Consider the following 16,804-nt stretch of genomic DNA (forward strand, 5'->3'; position numbering starts at 1 on the left):
TTGGTCCCTGATAATGGAGGTGGTATTTTGGTGGGCCGGGTAGATCGAGCCCACTCGTTTAGACTGTGAGCCCACTGTTGGGTAGGGACTGTCTCTATAAGTTGCCAATTTGTACTTCCCAAGCGCTTAGTACAGTGCTCTGCACATAGTAAGCGCTCAATAAATACGATTGATGATGATGATGATGATCTGGGGCTGATGGGGGGGACCCATCCTCCAAGGTCCTGTGGCTCCTCCCAGACGCCCCAGGGCATTCCCCCGGGGACATGTTTAATCCTGGCGGTCTGGCCAAGTACCAATAGTGGTAATTACCTTCTGCCAGTTTCATTTTCTCTTTAACTGCGCTGCTAAATCGCCATTTTCTGTTTTATGGTGAGTTTCTTTAATGATTGAGCTTACGCTGCCTCAATGACAGCTGCCTTTGATGAGAGGGAGGGGGCTTGTGAGTTGGCTTGGTGGGGCCAGCATAAAAAAAAAAGCCAGAAATATGGCTTTCTTCCGACACCACACCTATAGCCATTTCTTTCCCTTTCCTTTGAGCATAGTAATAATATAATAATAATGCTATTTAAGTGCTTATTACACGTCAAGCCCTGTACTACGCACCAGGGTAGATGCAAGATAATGAGGACAGATGATGTCCCTGTCCCACGTGGGACTCCCAGTCTAAAGCAGCGTGGCTCAGTGGAAAGGGCCTGGGCTTTGGAGTCAGAGGTCATGAGTTCAAATCCCGGCTCCGCCACTTGTCGGCTGTGTGACTTTGGGCAAGTCACTTCACTTTTCTGTGCCTCAGTTACCTCATCTGTAAAATGGGGATTAAGACTGTGAGCCCCACGAGGGACAACCTGATCACCTTGTAACCTCCCTAGTGCTTAGAACAGTGCTTTGCACATAGTAAGCACTTAATAAATGCCATCATTATTATTATTATTATTATTAAAGGGGAAGGAGAAAAGATACAGGTGAAGAAACGGATGCACAGAGAAGTGAAGTGTCTTTCCCAGTGTCATGCAGCGGGCAAATGGTGGAGCTGGGATGAGAAGCCAGGTCCTCTACCCCGCAAGCCCAGGCTCTTTCTTCTAGGCCCCACTGCTTCTCTACAGCTGGCTTCCATCCGAGCCATTTGGCGCTGAGAAAGGTTAAGCCTGCAATATTTCCTTCCAGGTGCCAGTTCTGAGAAGGTGCAAACCCCCAGCCTGCTCCGTCAGCGAATGTTGCATTTGACAATAAATTGCTAAAAGTAAGGCTGGCTTTTTTCTTTCCTACCCTGTTTGGGATATTTTAGACGATACCAGGTTCTTGACTAAATTCCCCAGATCAGTAAAAGAGGCAGGTGTATGGGGGTTGAGTTCGAGGACCTTTCCAATACGTGAGGACCTGATTCTGCAAGTTTGGCCAATGGCAACCACTTCTCTGAAATTTGTAAACTAGGCCCCTTGTCTAATAATAATAATGATGGCATTTATTAAGCATTTACTATGTGCAAAGCACTGTTCTAAGTGCTGGGGCGGTTACAAGGTGATCAGGTTGTCCCACGGGGGGGGCTCACGGTTTTAATCCCCATTTTACAGATGAGGTAACTGAGGCATAGAGAAGGTAAGTGACTTGTCCAAAGTCACACGGCTGACAAGAGGTGGAGTCGGGATTTGAACCCGTGACCTCTGACTCCAAAGCCCGGGCTCTTTCCACTGAGCCACGCTGCTTCTTGTCTGATTCCACCCCGACGGCCTATCCCGAGCAGTCGGTAAGTTCCAAACCGGAGAGGAAATGGTTGGGGCTCAGCGCCCTAATGGCTATCTCCGGGTATGTGTAGATGGGGAATACCAGGCCAAGGCTCAGGGGAGCACTAGGGGGGATACGGACCTCATCATCATCATCGTCAATCGTATTTATTGAGCGCTTACTGTGTGCAGAGCACTGTACTAAGCGCTTGGGAAATACAAATTGGCAACATATAGAGACAGTCCCTACCCAACAGTGGGCTCACGGTCTAAAAGGGGGAGACAGAGAACAAAACCAAACATACTAACAAAATAAAATTCTGAAACAGTCTCCCGTTCCGTCCTCAGAACACCAGAGAAACCGCTGGAACATCGGCCGGCCTGTTAGTGACCCCCCGCCTCGCCTGTGACCAAACGGGCCCGCTTTCTCTGCTCTGCCGTGAAACTCAGCTTCTGGGCCTGAAGTGGAGACTCCCTGCCCTCCCTTCAGTAGCTGGAGCTTTGGATCACATTCCCGCCTTTCTCGGGAATGTGGGCAGGTAGTCACTACTGGAAGTGAGCTCCGAGGGAGAGGGAGAGTCTCACTGTAGCTCTCCTGTCCCCAGTATTCAGTCAGCCTGAGTGGATCCAATCAGAAGAAGCAGCGTGGCTCAGTGGGAAGAGTCAGAGGTCATGGGTTCAAATCCCGACTCCGCCTCTTATCAGCTGTGTGACTTTGGGTAAGTCACTTAACTTCTCTGTGCCTCAGTTGCCTCATCTGTAAAATGTGGATGAAGACTGTGAGCCCCCCGTGGAACAACCTGATCGCCTTGTTACCTCCCCAGTGCTTAGAACAGTGCTTTGCACATAGTAAGCGCTTAATAAATGCCATTATTATTATTATTATTATTATTACTATTATTATTATTATTATTTCAGTAGGACTCCTTTTGCCATAAAGACTTCCTCTACCATTTCTCTTCATATCCTGCCACCACACACCCCTTCCTCCGCCCCCGACCTCAGCCCCAGGTCCTGGCAACAGCCCTGGGAGAAGCAGTGTGGCCCAATGGATAGAGCACAGGCCTGAGAGTCAGGAGGACTTGGGTTCTAATCCTGGCTAGCCATTTCTGCTGTGTGAACTTGGGCAAGTCACCTCACTTCTCTGAGCCTCAGTTATCTCATCTGAAAACTGAATTCAAGACTCTGACTCCCAGGAGCACTTACTGTGTGCAGAGCACTATGCCGAGCTCTTGGGAGAGTACAACAATAGACAGACATATTCCCTACCCACAACGAGCTTGCAGGGGCAGATTGACATGAATATATAAATAAATGATAGGTATGTACATTAAGTGCTGTGGGGCTGGGATTGGGGGGTGAATAAACACTCCTGTGTTACCGGAAAATGGGATCCACGAGTTAACAGAATTGAGTTCCAAGGAAAAATACATTCTTAATCGGGGCGCCAAATTTAAGGCATTCGTTCTTTAAATGACACCCTGAAGGACATTTTATGTGTCAAATTGGCTACTCTAGTGGAAGGCCTTCCTTAGCAGCCCTGTTGCCTTGCAATGGGGGTCTCAAGACCCTGGGTTACTTGGATTCTGAATAAATAAATAAATAATGATGGCATTTATTAATTATGATGGCATTATTAAATAAATAAATAAATGATAGGTATGCTTGGTATTTTGTTAGTATGCTTGGTTTTGTTCTCTGTCTCCCCCATTTAGACTGTGAGCCCACTGTTGGGTAGGACTGTCTCTATATGTTGCCAACTTGTACTTCCCAAGTGCTTAGTACAGTGCTCTGCACACAGTAAGCGCTCAATAAATACGATTGATCGATTGATTGTACATTAAGTTCTGTGGGGCTGGGATTGGGGGATGAATAAACACTCCTGTGTTACTGGAAAATGGGATCCACGAGTTAACAGAATTGAGTTGGGGGGCTGGGATTGGGGGATGAATAAAAGGAGCAAGTCAGGGTGATGCAGAAGGGAGTTTGGCCTGAATGTCGACCACACATCCTGAGGGTCCAACACATAGTTTTCCTAACTGTGTGATTTGTGGTCTTACACAAAGGCACTGAGCAGTCCTGCGCACAGTTGAATGGACCCAGGACAGGATGAAATGTTTATTAATTGATTCAATGTGCCGGAAGGTAACAGGCTGATAAGCACCGGAGGCACATACGCTCTTGTTAGCCAAATGATATATAAGACCTTGGAAAGATCGAGGGAGTTGAGCCTTGGCCTTGGATCCAGAAATACTGTAGCTGACACGAGGCAACCCGGAACAGCACGTTTGAGAACCCAGTGCTCCCTCAAGCCAGAAGGATGCTGCTGTGGTATTATTCCTCCTTTATACCTCTCTCTTTATGACCTATTCTCTTAATTATGTGTATATGGATTGACTGTAATTATCCTAACAAATCCCTTTGGCATCCTAGTAGCAGCAGTATTATAAAGTCAATTGCTTGCTTGACTGTATTGTGTGTGTGTGTTAATGGTTTTTGTGTCTCCATCTCCCACGTACAGTGCTTCAGAGAAGCAGTGTGGCTCAGTGGAAAGAGTCCGGGCTTTGGAGTCAGAGGTCATGGGTTCAAATCCCGGCTCCGCCAATTGTCAGCTGTGTGACTTTGGGCAAGTCACTTAACTTCTCTGTGCCTCAGTGACCTCATCTGTAAAATGGGAATGAAGACTGTGAGCCCCACGTAGGACAACTTGATCACCTTGGAGTCAGAGGTCATGGGTTCGAATCCCGGCTCCACCACATGCCTGCTGTGTGACTTTGGGCAAGTCACTTAACTTCTCTGAGCCTCAGTTACCTCATCTGTAAAATGGGGATTAAGACTGTGAACCCCACATGGGACAACCTGATCACTTTATATCCCCCCCAGCGCTTAGAACAGTGCTTTGCACATAGTAAGCGCTTAACAAATGCCAACATTATTATTATTATTATTGTAACCTCCCCAGCGCTTAGAAGAGTGCTTTGCACATAGTAAGCACTTAATAAATGCCATCATTATTTATTTATTTTTTCAGAATCCAAGTAACCCAGGGTCTTGAGACCCCCATTGCAAGGCAACAGGGCTGCTAAGGAAGGCCTTCCATTAGAGTAGCCAATTTGACACTTAAAATGTCCTTCAGTATGTCATTTAAAGAACGAATGCCTTAAATTTGGCACCCCGATTACGAATGTATTTTTCCTTGGAACTCAATTCTGTTAACTCGTGGATCCCATTTTCCGGTAACACAGGAGTGTGTTCTTGCAAAACCCCATGTTAGGGAAGACTCTTGTTCTAGTCCCAGCTTGGCCATTTGACTGCTGTGTGGCCTTGGGAAGGCACTTCACTTCTCTGTGCCTGTTACCTCATCTGTAAAATGGGGATTGAGACTGTGAGCCCCATGTGGGACAGGGGACTGTGTCCAACCCTATTTGCTTGTATCCACCCCAGGGCTTAGTGCAGTGCCTGGCACACAATAAGTGCTTAACAAGTATCATAATTATTATTGTCATTAATACCTTTTCTCTGACACTATAGTTTTCTGTATCCTATTTGCTTGTATCCACCCCAGGGCTTAGTGCAGTGCCTGGCACACAATAAGTGCTAAACAAGTATCATAATTATTATTGTCATTAATACCTTTTCTCTGTCACTATGGTGTTCTGTATCATGAAGACTCAAGCAGCCCAAAGAATATCCCCCTCGTTCCGCTGTTGATTCCTTCGCAAAATGTGTAGTTAGAGTACATGTTCTGACAGAATGGTTGCCTTTATCTCCGAGATGTTTCAAAATGTGTCAGAGCTTTGGAAAATGTTCTAGCCTCCATGTGATGATCAAGATTCTTGAAGAGAAATGTATTACAGACCATTCATTCAATCATATTTTTTGAGCGCTTACTGTGTGCAGAGCACCGTACTAAGTGCTTGGAAAGTACAATTTATAATTGTAGTATTTGTTAAGCACTTATGATGTGCCAGGCACTGTACTAAGCGCTGGAGTGGATACAAGCAAATCCAGTTGGACACAATACATGTCCAACACAGGGCTCACATTCTTCGTCCCCATTTTACAGATGAGGTAACTGTGGCACAGAGAAGTAAAACGACATACCCAAGGCCACACAGCCGACAAATGTGCTCCGCACACAGTAACCATTCAATAAATATGATTGAATACATGAATGAAAGTGGCGGAGCCAGGATAAGAACCTATGACCTTCTGATTCCCAGGTCTGTTCTGTATCCACTACGCCATGTTATTCCTGCTTCTTTATACAGAAAAGCTGATTCAAGCATTCATTCAATTGGATTTATGGAGCGCTTACCATATGCAGAGCACTGTAATAATAATAATAATAATGATGACGGTATTTGTTAAGCACTTACTATGTGCCAAGCACTGTTCTAAGTGTTTGGGGGAGATACAAGGTAATCAGGTTCGCCCATGTGGGGCTCACAGTCTTAATCCCATTTTGCAGATGAGGGAACTGAGGCACAGTGAAGTTAAGTGGCTTGCCCAAAGTCAGACAAGTGGTGGAGCCAGGATTAGAACCCATGACCTCTGACTCCCAAGCCGGGGCTCTTTCCGCTGAGCCACGCTGCTTCTCAATTCTGTACTAATTCATTCATTCATTCATTCATTCATTCATTCAATCGTATTTATTGAGCACTTACTGTGTGCAGAGCACCGTACTAAGGGCTTGGAAAGTACAATTCGGTAACAGATAGAGACAATCCCTACCCAACAACGGGCTCACAGCCTAGAAGGGAGAGACAGATGGCAAAACAAAACAACTAGACAGGCATCAATAGCATCAAAATAGATAAATAGAATTATAGATGTATCAATCAATCAATCGTATTTATTGAGCACTTACTGTGTGCAGAGCACTGTACTAAGCGCTTGGGAAGTACAAGTTGGCAACATATAGAGACAGTCCCTACCCAACAGTGGGCTCCCAGTCTAAAAGGGGGAGACAGAGAACAAAACCAAACGTACTAACAAAATAAAATAAATAGAATAGATATGTACAAGTAAAATAAATAAATAGACATATAATTGATAAAATTAATAGAATCATAAATAGGTACAAACATACACCAGTGCTGTGGGGCGGGGAAAGGGGTAGAGCAGGGAGAAGGAGTAGGGATGATGGGGCAGGGAGGAGGAGCAGGTCGCCCTGTATAGAAACTAATCAGAACATCACCTAAAATGGGATCCTTTTTTCCTATTTTCTAAGTGGAATCATGCAACCCTTTTAATAGGAATCTACACAGAGAAGCGACGTGGCTTAGTGGCAAGAACCCGGGCTTGGAAGTCCGAGGTCGTGGGTTCTAATCCTGACTCCGCCGCTTGTCAGCTGTATGACCTTGGGCAAGTCACTTAACATCTCTGGGCCTCAATTCCCTCATCTGTAAAATGGGGATTGCTACTGTGAGCCCCACGTGGGACAACCTGATCACCTTGTATCTACCCCAGCGCTTAGAACAGTGCTCGGCACATAGTAAGCGCTTAACAAATACCAACATCATTTGTTGGTAACAAATACCAACATCATTATTTCCACTGAGCAGCGTGGCTCAGTGGAAAGAGCCCAGGCTTTGGAGTCAGAGGTCATGGGTTCGAATCCCCGCTCTGCCAATTGCCAGCTGTGTGACTTTGGGCAAGTCACTTCACTTCTCTGGGCCTCAATTCCCTCATCTGTCAAATGGGGATGAAGACTGTGAGCCCCCCGTGGGACAACCTGATCACCTTGTAGCCTCCACAGCGCTTAGAACAGTGCTTTGCACACAGTAAGTACTTAATAAATGCCATCATTATTATTATTATTATTACTACTGCCTAAGATAGGATTGCAAATACGAATACGGCCCAGAAATTGTGCTCTTTTCCTTTCCCTTTATGGGATAGGGAGAGCCAAGTCTGGAGAGACTGTGAGCCCGTTGTTGAGTAGGGTCTGGCTCTGTTGATAAATTGTACTTTCCAAGAGCTTAGTCCAGTGCTCTGCACAAAGGAAGCGCTCAATAAATACGATCAAATGAATGAATGGAGAGGGAGAAAGAGGGATGAAGTCTGTTGCAGAACTGTACTTTCCAATCCCTTAGTCCAGTGCTCTGCACACAGGAAGCGCTCAATAAATACGATCAAATGAATGAATGGAGAGGGAGAGAGAGGGATGAAGTCTGTTGCAGAACTGTACTTTCCAATCCCTTAGTCCAGTGCTCTGCACACAGGAAGCACTCAATAAATACGATCAAATGAATGAATGGAGAGGGAGAGAGAGGGATGAAGTCTGTTGCAGAACTGTACTTTCCAATCCCTTAGTCCAGTGCTCTGCACACAGGAAGCGCTCAATAAATCATCATCATCATCATCATCAATCGTATTTATTGAGCGCTTACTGTGTGCAGAGCACTGTACTAAGCGCTTGGGAAGTACAAATTGGCAACATACAGAGACAGTCCCTGCCCAACAGTGGGCTTACAGTCTAAAAGGGGGAGACAGAGAACAAAACCAAACATACTAACAAAATAAAATAAATAGAATAAATAGAACATCAAATGCTTTAAGGATTACAAGAAAAGTTACTTGCTTTTTTTTATTTTTAAATTTATTTTTATTTTGCTTTTTTTTTTAAATACGATCAAATGAATGAATGGAAAGGGAGAGAGAGGGATGAAGTCTGTTGCAGAACTGTACTTTCCAGTCCCTTAGTCCAGTGCTCTGCACACAGTAAGCGCTCAATAAATACGATCGAATGAATGGAGAGGGAGAGGGATGAAGTTAGTGTCCCGGGATGTGCAGGGAATTGGGTGACGTCATTTGGGAGGAGCCTCCTGACGGAAGATCAGGAAGAGCCGAGGAGAAAGGCCCAGCCCCCAACATCACCCATCACCAGGAAGTGCCACTTTCAGGAAGTGCAGCACACCCGGGATCCGAAGCAGACGAGCGCATGGTTGGGAGCAGGAGAGGTGAGGGAGTGGGAGAGGGAGCACGGATGGGAGAGGGAAGGAGCTGGAGAGGAAGAGGGAGCAGGCATGGGAGAGGGGAGGAGCTGGAGAGGAAGAGGGAGCAGGGATGGGAGAGGGAAGGAGCTAGAGAGGAAGAGGGAGCAGGAATGGGAGAGGGAGCTAAAGAGGAAAAGGGAACTGGAGAGTCAGTCATATTTATTGAGCGCTTACTGTGTGCAGAGCACTGTACTAAGCGCTTGGGAGAGTACACTAGAACAATAAACACATTTCCTGCTCACAGCGAGCTCATAGGCCAGAGGGGGAGGAAGAGGGAGATGGAGAAGAAATGGGAGCTGGAGAGTCAATCATATTTATTGAGCGCTTACTGTGTGCAGGGCACTGAACTAAGCATTTGGGAGAGCACATTAGAACAGTAAACAGACACATTTCCTGCCCGCGGCGAGTTTACAGTCTAGAGACTGTAGCGTGCATGGCTCAGTGGAAAGAGCCCGGGCTTTGGAGTCAGAGGTCAAGGGTTCAAATCCCAGCTCCACCAATTGTCAGCTGGGTGACTTTGGGCAAGTCACTTCACTTCTCTGGGCCTCAGTCCCCTCATTTGTAAAATGGGGATGTAGACTGTGAGCCCCCCGTGGGACAACCTGATCACCTTGCAACCTCCCCAGCGCTTAGAATAGTGCTTTGCACATAGTAAGTGCTTAATAAATGCCATTATTATTATTATTAGAGGGGGAAGAAGAGGAAGCAGGAAGGAAGAGGGAACAGGGCCGCGGCCCCGGCTGGGGGTGGGGGGGTCCCCAATTCTGGGTTGAGAACTAGGAGGAGGCAAGGTGGGGGGGCTTGTAGTCTGACTGGCCTTCTCTCCCCAACAGGGGCTGCTTACCCAGAAGGGAGCATTGGGCGGTGTCTCCCCCAAGACCTGCGAGAGGCCAAGCACCCCAGGGATGGAGGGGAGGCCAGGGTGGGTGGGTGGGTGGGTGGGCTGCACATTGTCACTGGTGTGCAGAGGGTGGGGAGGGGGACGGGTTGGGGGATGCTGGGGACCTTGCCTTGAGGTGGGGTCCCCACATCCAGCTCAGATCCAAAATGTGGGGCGGCCAATACTCATAGGAGGCTTCTGGTCCCCGGGACCTTTGGGCCTTCCAGTTTTATGCTGCCCAGCCTGGGTTTCAGCAGCATCAATCCATCAATCAATCATATTCATTGAGCGCTTACTATGTGCAGAGCACTGTACTAAGCGCTTGGGAAGTACAAATTGGCAACATATAGAGACAGTCCCTACCCAACATTGGGCTCACAGTCTAAAAGGGGGAGACAGAGGACAAAACCAAACATACTTTATCAAGAGGGAGAGAGAGGGATGAAGTCTGTTGCAGAACTGTACTTTCCAATCCCTTAGTCCAGTGCTCTGCACACAGTAAACGCTCAATAAATACGATCGAATGAATGGAGAGGGAGAGGGATGAAGTTAGTGTCTAACTAGTGTTAGTGTTAGTGGTATTTATTGGACGTTTATAGGGTGTGGGCCACTTTTCTAAGCGCTTGGGAGAGTGTAATGTAGCAGAGTTGGTAGACAGACGCCCTGCCCACGAGTTTATGTCCGTTATTAGAAGCTGCGTGGCTCAGTGGAAAGAGCCCAGGCTTTGGAGTCAGAGGTCATGGGTTCAAATCCCAGCTCCGCCGATTGGCAGCTGTGTGACTTTGGGCAAGTCACTTAACTTCTCTGTGCCTCAGTTACCTCATCTGTAAAATGGAGATTAAGACTGTGAGCCCCCCCGTGGGACAACCTGATCACCTTATAACCTCCCCAGGACTTAGAACAGTGCTTTGCACAGAGTAAGTGCTTAATAAATGCCAGTATTATTATTATTATTATTATTATTTTCCCCGCCATGGCTCTTGCTATCAGGTCCCGAGGTTCATGAGTGGCCCCGGTGTTTCCTGGGAAGTTCCGAAGAGAGGAGGGTAGGAAGGGCAAGGGATCTGAGGGACTCCCACCTCCACCCCCAACAAGGGACTGGGTTCATTAGTAGCAGGGAGCTTGTCTGCTAATTCTGTTGCCAGGGTCGGAGCCATCAAAAATCCATTGGCAAGTGTGTCCTTAAAAGGCTTGTATTCCCCATTTCATTAGGAAGATATTTTGGATAACGCAGTGATGTGCATGCGGCTTAAATATTGAACTGATTTGTAAAATGTGTTTTAAAAATAAGTGTTCACTCACCAAAAGATCCCTAAAATAATCTTAAGAAATCTCTCCTATAGCCGCAGTTTTATGAAACATCTCACTAGCCAGTGGTTAAATTGAGTGCTGTCATTTGGGGAAGTGAAATGATATCAAATATACGTTTGTTCATGTGTTTTTAAGGACCAGCAACAGGCCTCAGTTCAGCAAGCTGGGATGGTGCCTACAACTCCCCAGGGAATGGGGTCCGGGGGCCCCGCAACAGATCCAGAGAAGCGGAAGCTCATCCAACAGCAACTTGTTCTCCTCTTGCACGCCCACAAATGTCAGCGGCGGGAGCAGGCAAACGGTGAAGTCCGACAGTGCAACCTTCCCCACTGCCGCACGATGAAGAATGTCCTCAACCATATGATACACTGTCAGGCCGGCAAGTCCTGTCAGGGTAAGTGGCCGGAGAAGCAGAAGATAAAATGGGTGGAAAAAAAAACAAGAAACAAATGAGGCCTCAGTGGTAAAAACAGTTTCTCACTACTTAACATATTGAAGTCCTGCTTGGATTTGGAAGTAGTCCCGTTCTCTCTAAAATAGGGATACCACGCCAACTTGCTTAATTGTATAGTAGAGTTACTTAGCCTGAGTTGGGTTTGGGAGAAGGAGCGGTACTGAAAGAAGGTACTTTTATTGTTACAGTAGCTGAGGGTCGTGATTCTCAACTGGTGATCTGCAGGAATCTCCCCAGTGAGCTCTGAAACTCTGAGGGTTGGACCACTTCAGAATTTAAAGTTTTCGTGCAGATCCACTCCAAACCAGAGAAATCAGTTGGCAGCCTAGTTTAGACCACTCTGTTTCATCTGAGTGTGTCTCCAAAGCTTTGTAATGGTGCCATTTTCTTTGGCTTTAGGGCCCAGGAGAGGAGGGATAGAAAGTGGTTTGATTTTCTTTTGGTTGTATCAGAATTTAGACAGACACCTTTGGTTTTTATCTCGATCTCTGTTTTGGTCACGTTTGGCTTCGAGTCGGGAAGAAATCAGCATCCATCAATTGTGATGATGAGTTCTGCTTTCCTCAAACAATCGGTTGTGCAGAAGAAAATGGTGGTTAAATTGTAACCCGAAAAAGGGCTTTTATTCAGTGATGAGTCCCTAGGGAAAGACTTCCTAATATTTGTAGTCCAGTGTAAAAGATGTCACAGGTGCGTTACCTCCCACCTCCCTCTGACCAAGAGACCCAGAGCCCGTGGAAACTACATTCATTCATTCAATCGTATTTATTGAGCGCTTACTGTGTGCAGAGCACTGTACTAAGCGCTTGGGAAGTACAAGTTGGCAACATATAGAGACGGTCCCTACCCAACAGCGGGCTCACAGTCTAGAAGGGGGATTATTCAGATTATGACAGATTATTGTCCACTGCCTCCAAGTCAGAATGGAGCCGCTGCAGGTGGAAGTGGTTGGACTTGGAGTTTAAAGCCCCTACCGCTACTTACTCCTTTCCTCCCATCTCCTCCACCACCACCATCCTGCCCTTTCTTTCTTAATTGAGGATGATCATGATGCATGTGAAAACTCGGCAGAGCTATGGAGAGGTGCTTCCCCAAGTGCAGGCCAGGCCCCTTTCCTGCCCCAGTGGATCAGGTTCTTCATTATTATCATCATCGATCGCCTGCTGAAGCGAAGCTCTGTCAGGTGGGGAAAAATCCAGTCCTTGTGGGGCTTTACTTTCCAAGCTCTTTCCAGGCAATTTAAACATGCTAGCTTCACTAGGGAAGAGCCAGGCAAAGGAATTCCAGAGGTAATAGTCATATTTAGGCCTCCGCATGCACACATATTTTGTGTGTGATTAAAATCGTGGTTCACATTTTTGTAGAAGAGATAGAACATGCCTTCTTTTTCTAGAAGCCTGATTAAGTATCAAATTGGTTGGGTGCTGAGTGAAAATGTAAGAATAAATGAGAAAACATTTGAAAAAGTGCTTTTCCTCTCTCCTTCACTCTTCAGTGGCACATTGTGCATCTTCAAGACAAATCATCTCACACTGGAAGAATTGTACAAGACATGATTGTCCTGTCTGCCTGCCCCTCAAAAATAGAGGGGATCAGCGAAATCAGCACTGTAAGCCATGAGCTCTGTGTGTGTGTGTGTGTGTGTGTACATATGTAAATGTGTATATATAAAACCATCGTGTGTGTATATATATATACACACACGATGGTTTTATGAAAGCCTTGCTGCAAGAAGTGCGACAGAATTCTTCACAGGTGATGTTTGTGACAGTGAAAGATTATAATATAAATCATGCGTTATGTAGCACTCTTGATTTGACAGTATGTGACTTTTTTCTAGTATAATTAGGCTTTTGGTATATATTATACTTGACTTTAATCAAAGTCACAACTGTATGGTTTTTTAAATCATTCTGCCCCATTTATTCATTCATTCAATCGTATTCATTGAGTGCTTACTGTGTGCAGAGCATTGTACTAAGCGCTTGGGAAGTACAAGTTGGCAACATAGAGACAGTCCCTACCCAACAGTGGGCTCACAGTCTAGAAGGGGGAGACAGAGAACAAAACAAAACATATTAACAAAATAAAATAAATAGAATAGATATGTACAAGTAAAATAAATAAATAAATACAGTAATAAATACGTACAAACATATATACATATATACAGGTGCTGTGGGGAGAGGAAGGAGGTAAGGTGAGGGGGAGGAGGGGGAGAGGAAGGAGGGGAGGAGGGTCGCCTCACTGTTACTTCTAAATAGCAGAACCTTTGCACTTTCAATATGATTAGTGTTTTAAAGACATTGTCTACCAGCAGAAGAGCAATAAGAGAGAAAGGGCTTACAAGCCAGGTGTTTAATGGAAAGTTTTATATTTTTCTTTTCTTTGAGCTCATACTTGGATATGAGTGGTGCCTTTTTTTCTTCCATTAGCCTATTAATGTTTTTTTTCTTTTTATTTTTGTCCTCCCTCCCTAGCGTTATTGAGTGGAGCTACGGTAGGACTTGGAAGTCCCGTGGACCAACAAACTACCCTCAGCCTCAACCCAACCAGTCAGATTGAAGGAGCTTTTGCAGCCCTTGGCCTCACCTGTTAAAGGCAACCATATGCAAACCCAAGCTCTTCAAGTGAAGAATCAGCCAGCAGGGCAGGCCCCCCAGGGGATGAGCCCCATGAATACCATGTATAAGTTTGTGCGCTTTCACGCTCATGATCCAGCATTTATGATCACTGCGTTGTCTCATTTTCCACTTTAGAGGACCCATCCAGGTATATTTCACCTTGAAAAAGACCCACCTTATCTCAGTCCACACCAGTTTTTCACCTAGCTTCCCCAGAAAGGGGTTCTTAGTAGCATTAATTGTCAGCTTTCTTTTCTACTTGTCAGCCTCCAACTCTAGGTTATTTGGTATGTCCCTGTTCCAAGGCTATAATATAGTTGAATTTTCCTTTTTCCCACCAGACACATTTCCTCTGTGAACAAAGTCTTCATTCATTCAGCTGTATTTATCAAGCACTTACGGTGTGCAGAGCACTGTACCAAGCAGCTGGGAGAGTCACTAACGGTTCCTTGAAAAATGTTCTAAGGTTTTATGTGTTTAATTTCCTCCCTTTAGCTCATAAACTGTAAAGAAAGCAAGAGATTTTTTATGTTGCTTTACCATGTAACTTCAAATGGCTTCTGAGGCTATGCATTTCTTCTGTGAAGGTCTTATGTAGCATCCCCTCTGGTATAATGGTTTTAGATAATTTTCTTAAATTTTGACTTCATATCGCAGGGTTGAATTTCTTTATTAGTACCATGTCCATCACTTCAGGACCTCATATCCAAGCAGGCTCATCTTGCCAGCCAGTGTTCTCTAATTTCCTAATAATATTTTAACCAAAAAATCGGTTGTTGCCGATCTGAGTATCCTAAATAAGAGGCTTACAGCTGTAGGTTGATTTCTCATTTGAGCACCTGGCAATCTTCTAAACACAGTTGTATTTAGGCGTCGGCCTCGTGCAAGAACATTGTACTCGGGGAGAAAAGTATAGGGTCAACCAGAGGAATGTGGGTTTATTCATTCATTCAATCATTTATTGAGCGCTTACTGTGTGTGGAGCACTGTTCCAAGAGCTTAGGAGACTGCAATATAACGATAAGCAGACACATTCCCTGCCCACAACAAGCTTACAGTCTAGACCGGGAGATAGATAACAATATAAATAAATTACAGATATGGAAATAAGTGCTGTGGGGCTGGGAGGGAGATGATTAAAAAGAGCGAGTCAGGGGGACGCAGAAGGGAATTGTACCTGAATGCTGACTACACATCCTGAAGATCCAACACACAGTTGACCTAACACTCCGATTTGTGGCCTTACACAAAGGCACTGAGAAATCCTAAAGATAGTTGAAGGACCCAGGACAGGAAGTAATTTTATCAATTGATAAGATGTACAGGGTGGTAACAAGCTGCTAAGCCCTCGAGACCCGACTGCACATGTGCGCCTGAAAGCCAAATGGTATACAAGACCTCGGAAAAATCTAGGGAGTCCTTGGGTCCAGAAATGCTCTCGCTGACGCCAGGCAACCCGGAATAGTGTATGAACAGAAGATGCGTTTGAAAACTTGGGAATCCCTCAAGCCAGAAGGACTTGGCTACAGTATTATTCCTCCTTTATACCTCTCTCTTGGTGACCTAGTCTCCTAATTATGTGTACATGTATTGACTGCAATTGTCCTAACGAATCCCTCTTGCATCCTTGTAGCAGTAGTATTATAAAGTCAAATGCTTGCCTAACCGAATTGTGTGTGCTGTGATCTTTCCATTTTACACGTACGGTACTTCAGAATCCAAGTAACCCCAGGGTCTTGCGACTCCTGTTAAAAGATGAGTGTTGCTAAGGAAAACCGTCCATTATGGTAACCAGTTTGACACCTAAAACGTCCCTCAGTGTGTCACTTAGTGGAAGAAGAATCCAAGTAGCTACGGTGTAGTTCTCTAATAGACTAAAAACAAAGGGAATTGAATTAAATTTGGGGCCCCAATCAATCAGTCATATATATTGAGCGCTTACTGTGTGCAGAGCACTGTACTAAGCGCTTGGGAAGTCCAAGTTGGCAACATATAGAGACAGTCCCTACCCAACAGTGGGCTCACAGTCTAAAAGGGGGAGACAGAGAACAAAACCAAACATACTAACAAAATAAAATAAATAGAATAGATATGTACAAGTAAAATAAATGTGATGACGTAGGCCGGGGGTCGACGGCGGGACAGGTGAGAAGGAGGCCCGGTGAGGAGATGGGGTGGGGGCGGGGAGAAGGGGAAGGAGGAGTGGCGGAGTGGCGGACTGGCGCTGGTACAGAGGGATCCTTGGTAGGGGGTGAGGGGGAGTGGTCTTGGTGGGGGAGAGGGGAAGGGGAAGGTGAGGAATGGGAATGGCAGTTGGGAGCAAGGGAATTGAAAGTTCACGGTGAAGTCAGCAGGGTGAGTGACAGTACGGCGGGAGGTTAACAATTGAGATGCAGAAGCAATAAAACAGTAGCAATGATATAAGTAGGCCATGGCATCACAGGGGGTAGTTAAACAATTAACATGCTATGGCAATAATAAAATTGGCCGATAATGATTTCACAGAGAGCAGATACAAACTATTATGTGCTGGAGTAGGGTGGGCCTGTTAAGGGGGTCAGGGAGCAGAAGATACCTGGGGCGAGGAGTGAACAGTCAACTAGCATGGGAGGGCTGAGGAGGTGCCAATGAGGTTGTCCTTAATGTAACTTGGTGATAACAAGGGCCTTTTTCCCGGGGTTAGGGGGGAGAGTCAGTCAGGACCGGACCGAGAAGGGGGGGGATTTTTCCTTGGAACTCAATTCTGTGAACTCATAGACCCCATTTTCCGGTAACACAGGAGAGCGTTCTTGCAAAATCCTTTGTTAGGGAAG

At 45.7% G+C, this 16,804-nt stretch overlaps 1 protein-coding gene across 1 annotated transcript; it reads left to right on the top strand.

Moving 5' to 3' along the window:
* Window positions 1-8,607: 8,607 nt before the first annotated feature.
* On the top strand, window positions 8,608-15,661 carry LOC119937237 (histone acetyltransferase p300-like). The gene is made up of 4 exons (XM_038756912.1): window positions 8,608-8,686; window positions 11,049-11,307; window positions 12,863-12,976; window positions 13,848-15,661. The coding sequence occupies exons 2-4, from the start codon at window positions 11,082-11,084 to the stop codon at window positions 13,964-13,966; spliced, it is 459 nt and encodes a 152-aa protein (XP_038612840.1). The 5' UTR covers window positions 8,608-8,686; window positions 11,049-11,081; the 3' UTR covers window positions 13,967-15,661.
* Window positions 15,662-16,804: the final 1,143 nt, after the last annotated feature.

The sequence above is a fragment of the Tachyglossus aculeatus genome, chromosome 14 (genome assembly GCF_015852505.1).
Source record: "Tachyglossus aculeatus isolate mTacAcu1 chromosome 14, mTacAcu1.pri, whole genome shotgun sequence".
NCBI classification, from domain to species: Eukaryota; Metazoa; Chordata; class Mammalia; order Monotremata; family Tachyglossidae; genus Tachyglossus; species Tachyglossus aculeatus.

Excerpts from the sequence above, each read along its gene's own strand:
- LOC119937237 (XM_038756912.1), top strand. The coding sequence starts at position 11,082 with ATGGTGCCTACAACTCCCCAGGGAATGGGGTCCGGGGGCCCCGCAACA. Across the intron at positions 11,308-12,862 it reads GGCCGGCAAGTCCTGTCAGG|TGGCACATTGTGCATCTTCA; the intron begins GTAAGTGGCCGG and ends TTCACTCTTCAG. Across the intron at positions 12,977-13,847 it reads GGATCAGCGAAATCAGCACT|CGTTATTGAGTGGAGCTACG; the intron begins GTAAGCCATGAG and ends CTCCCTCCCTAG.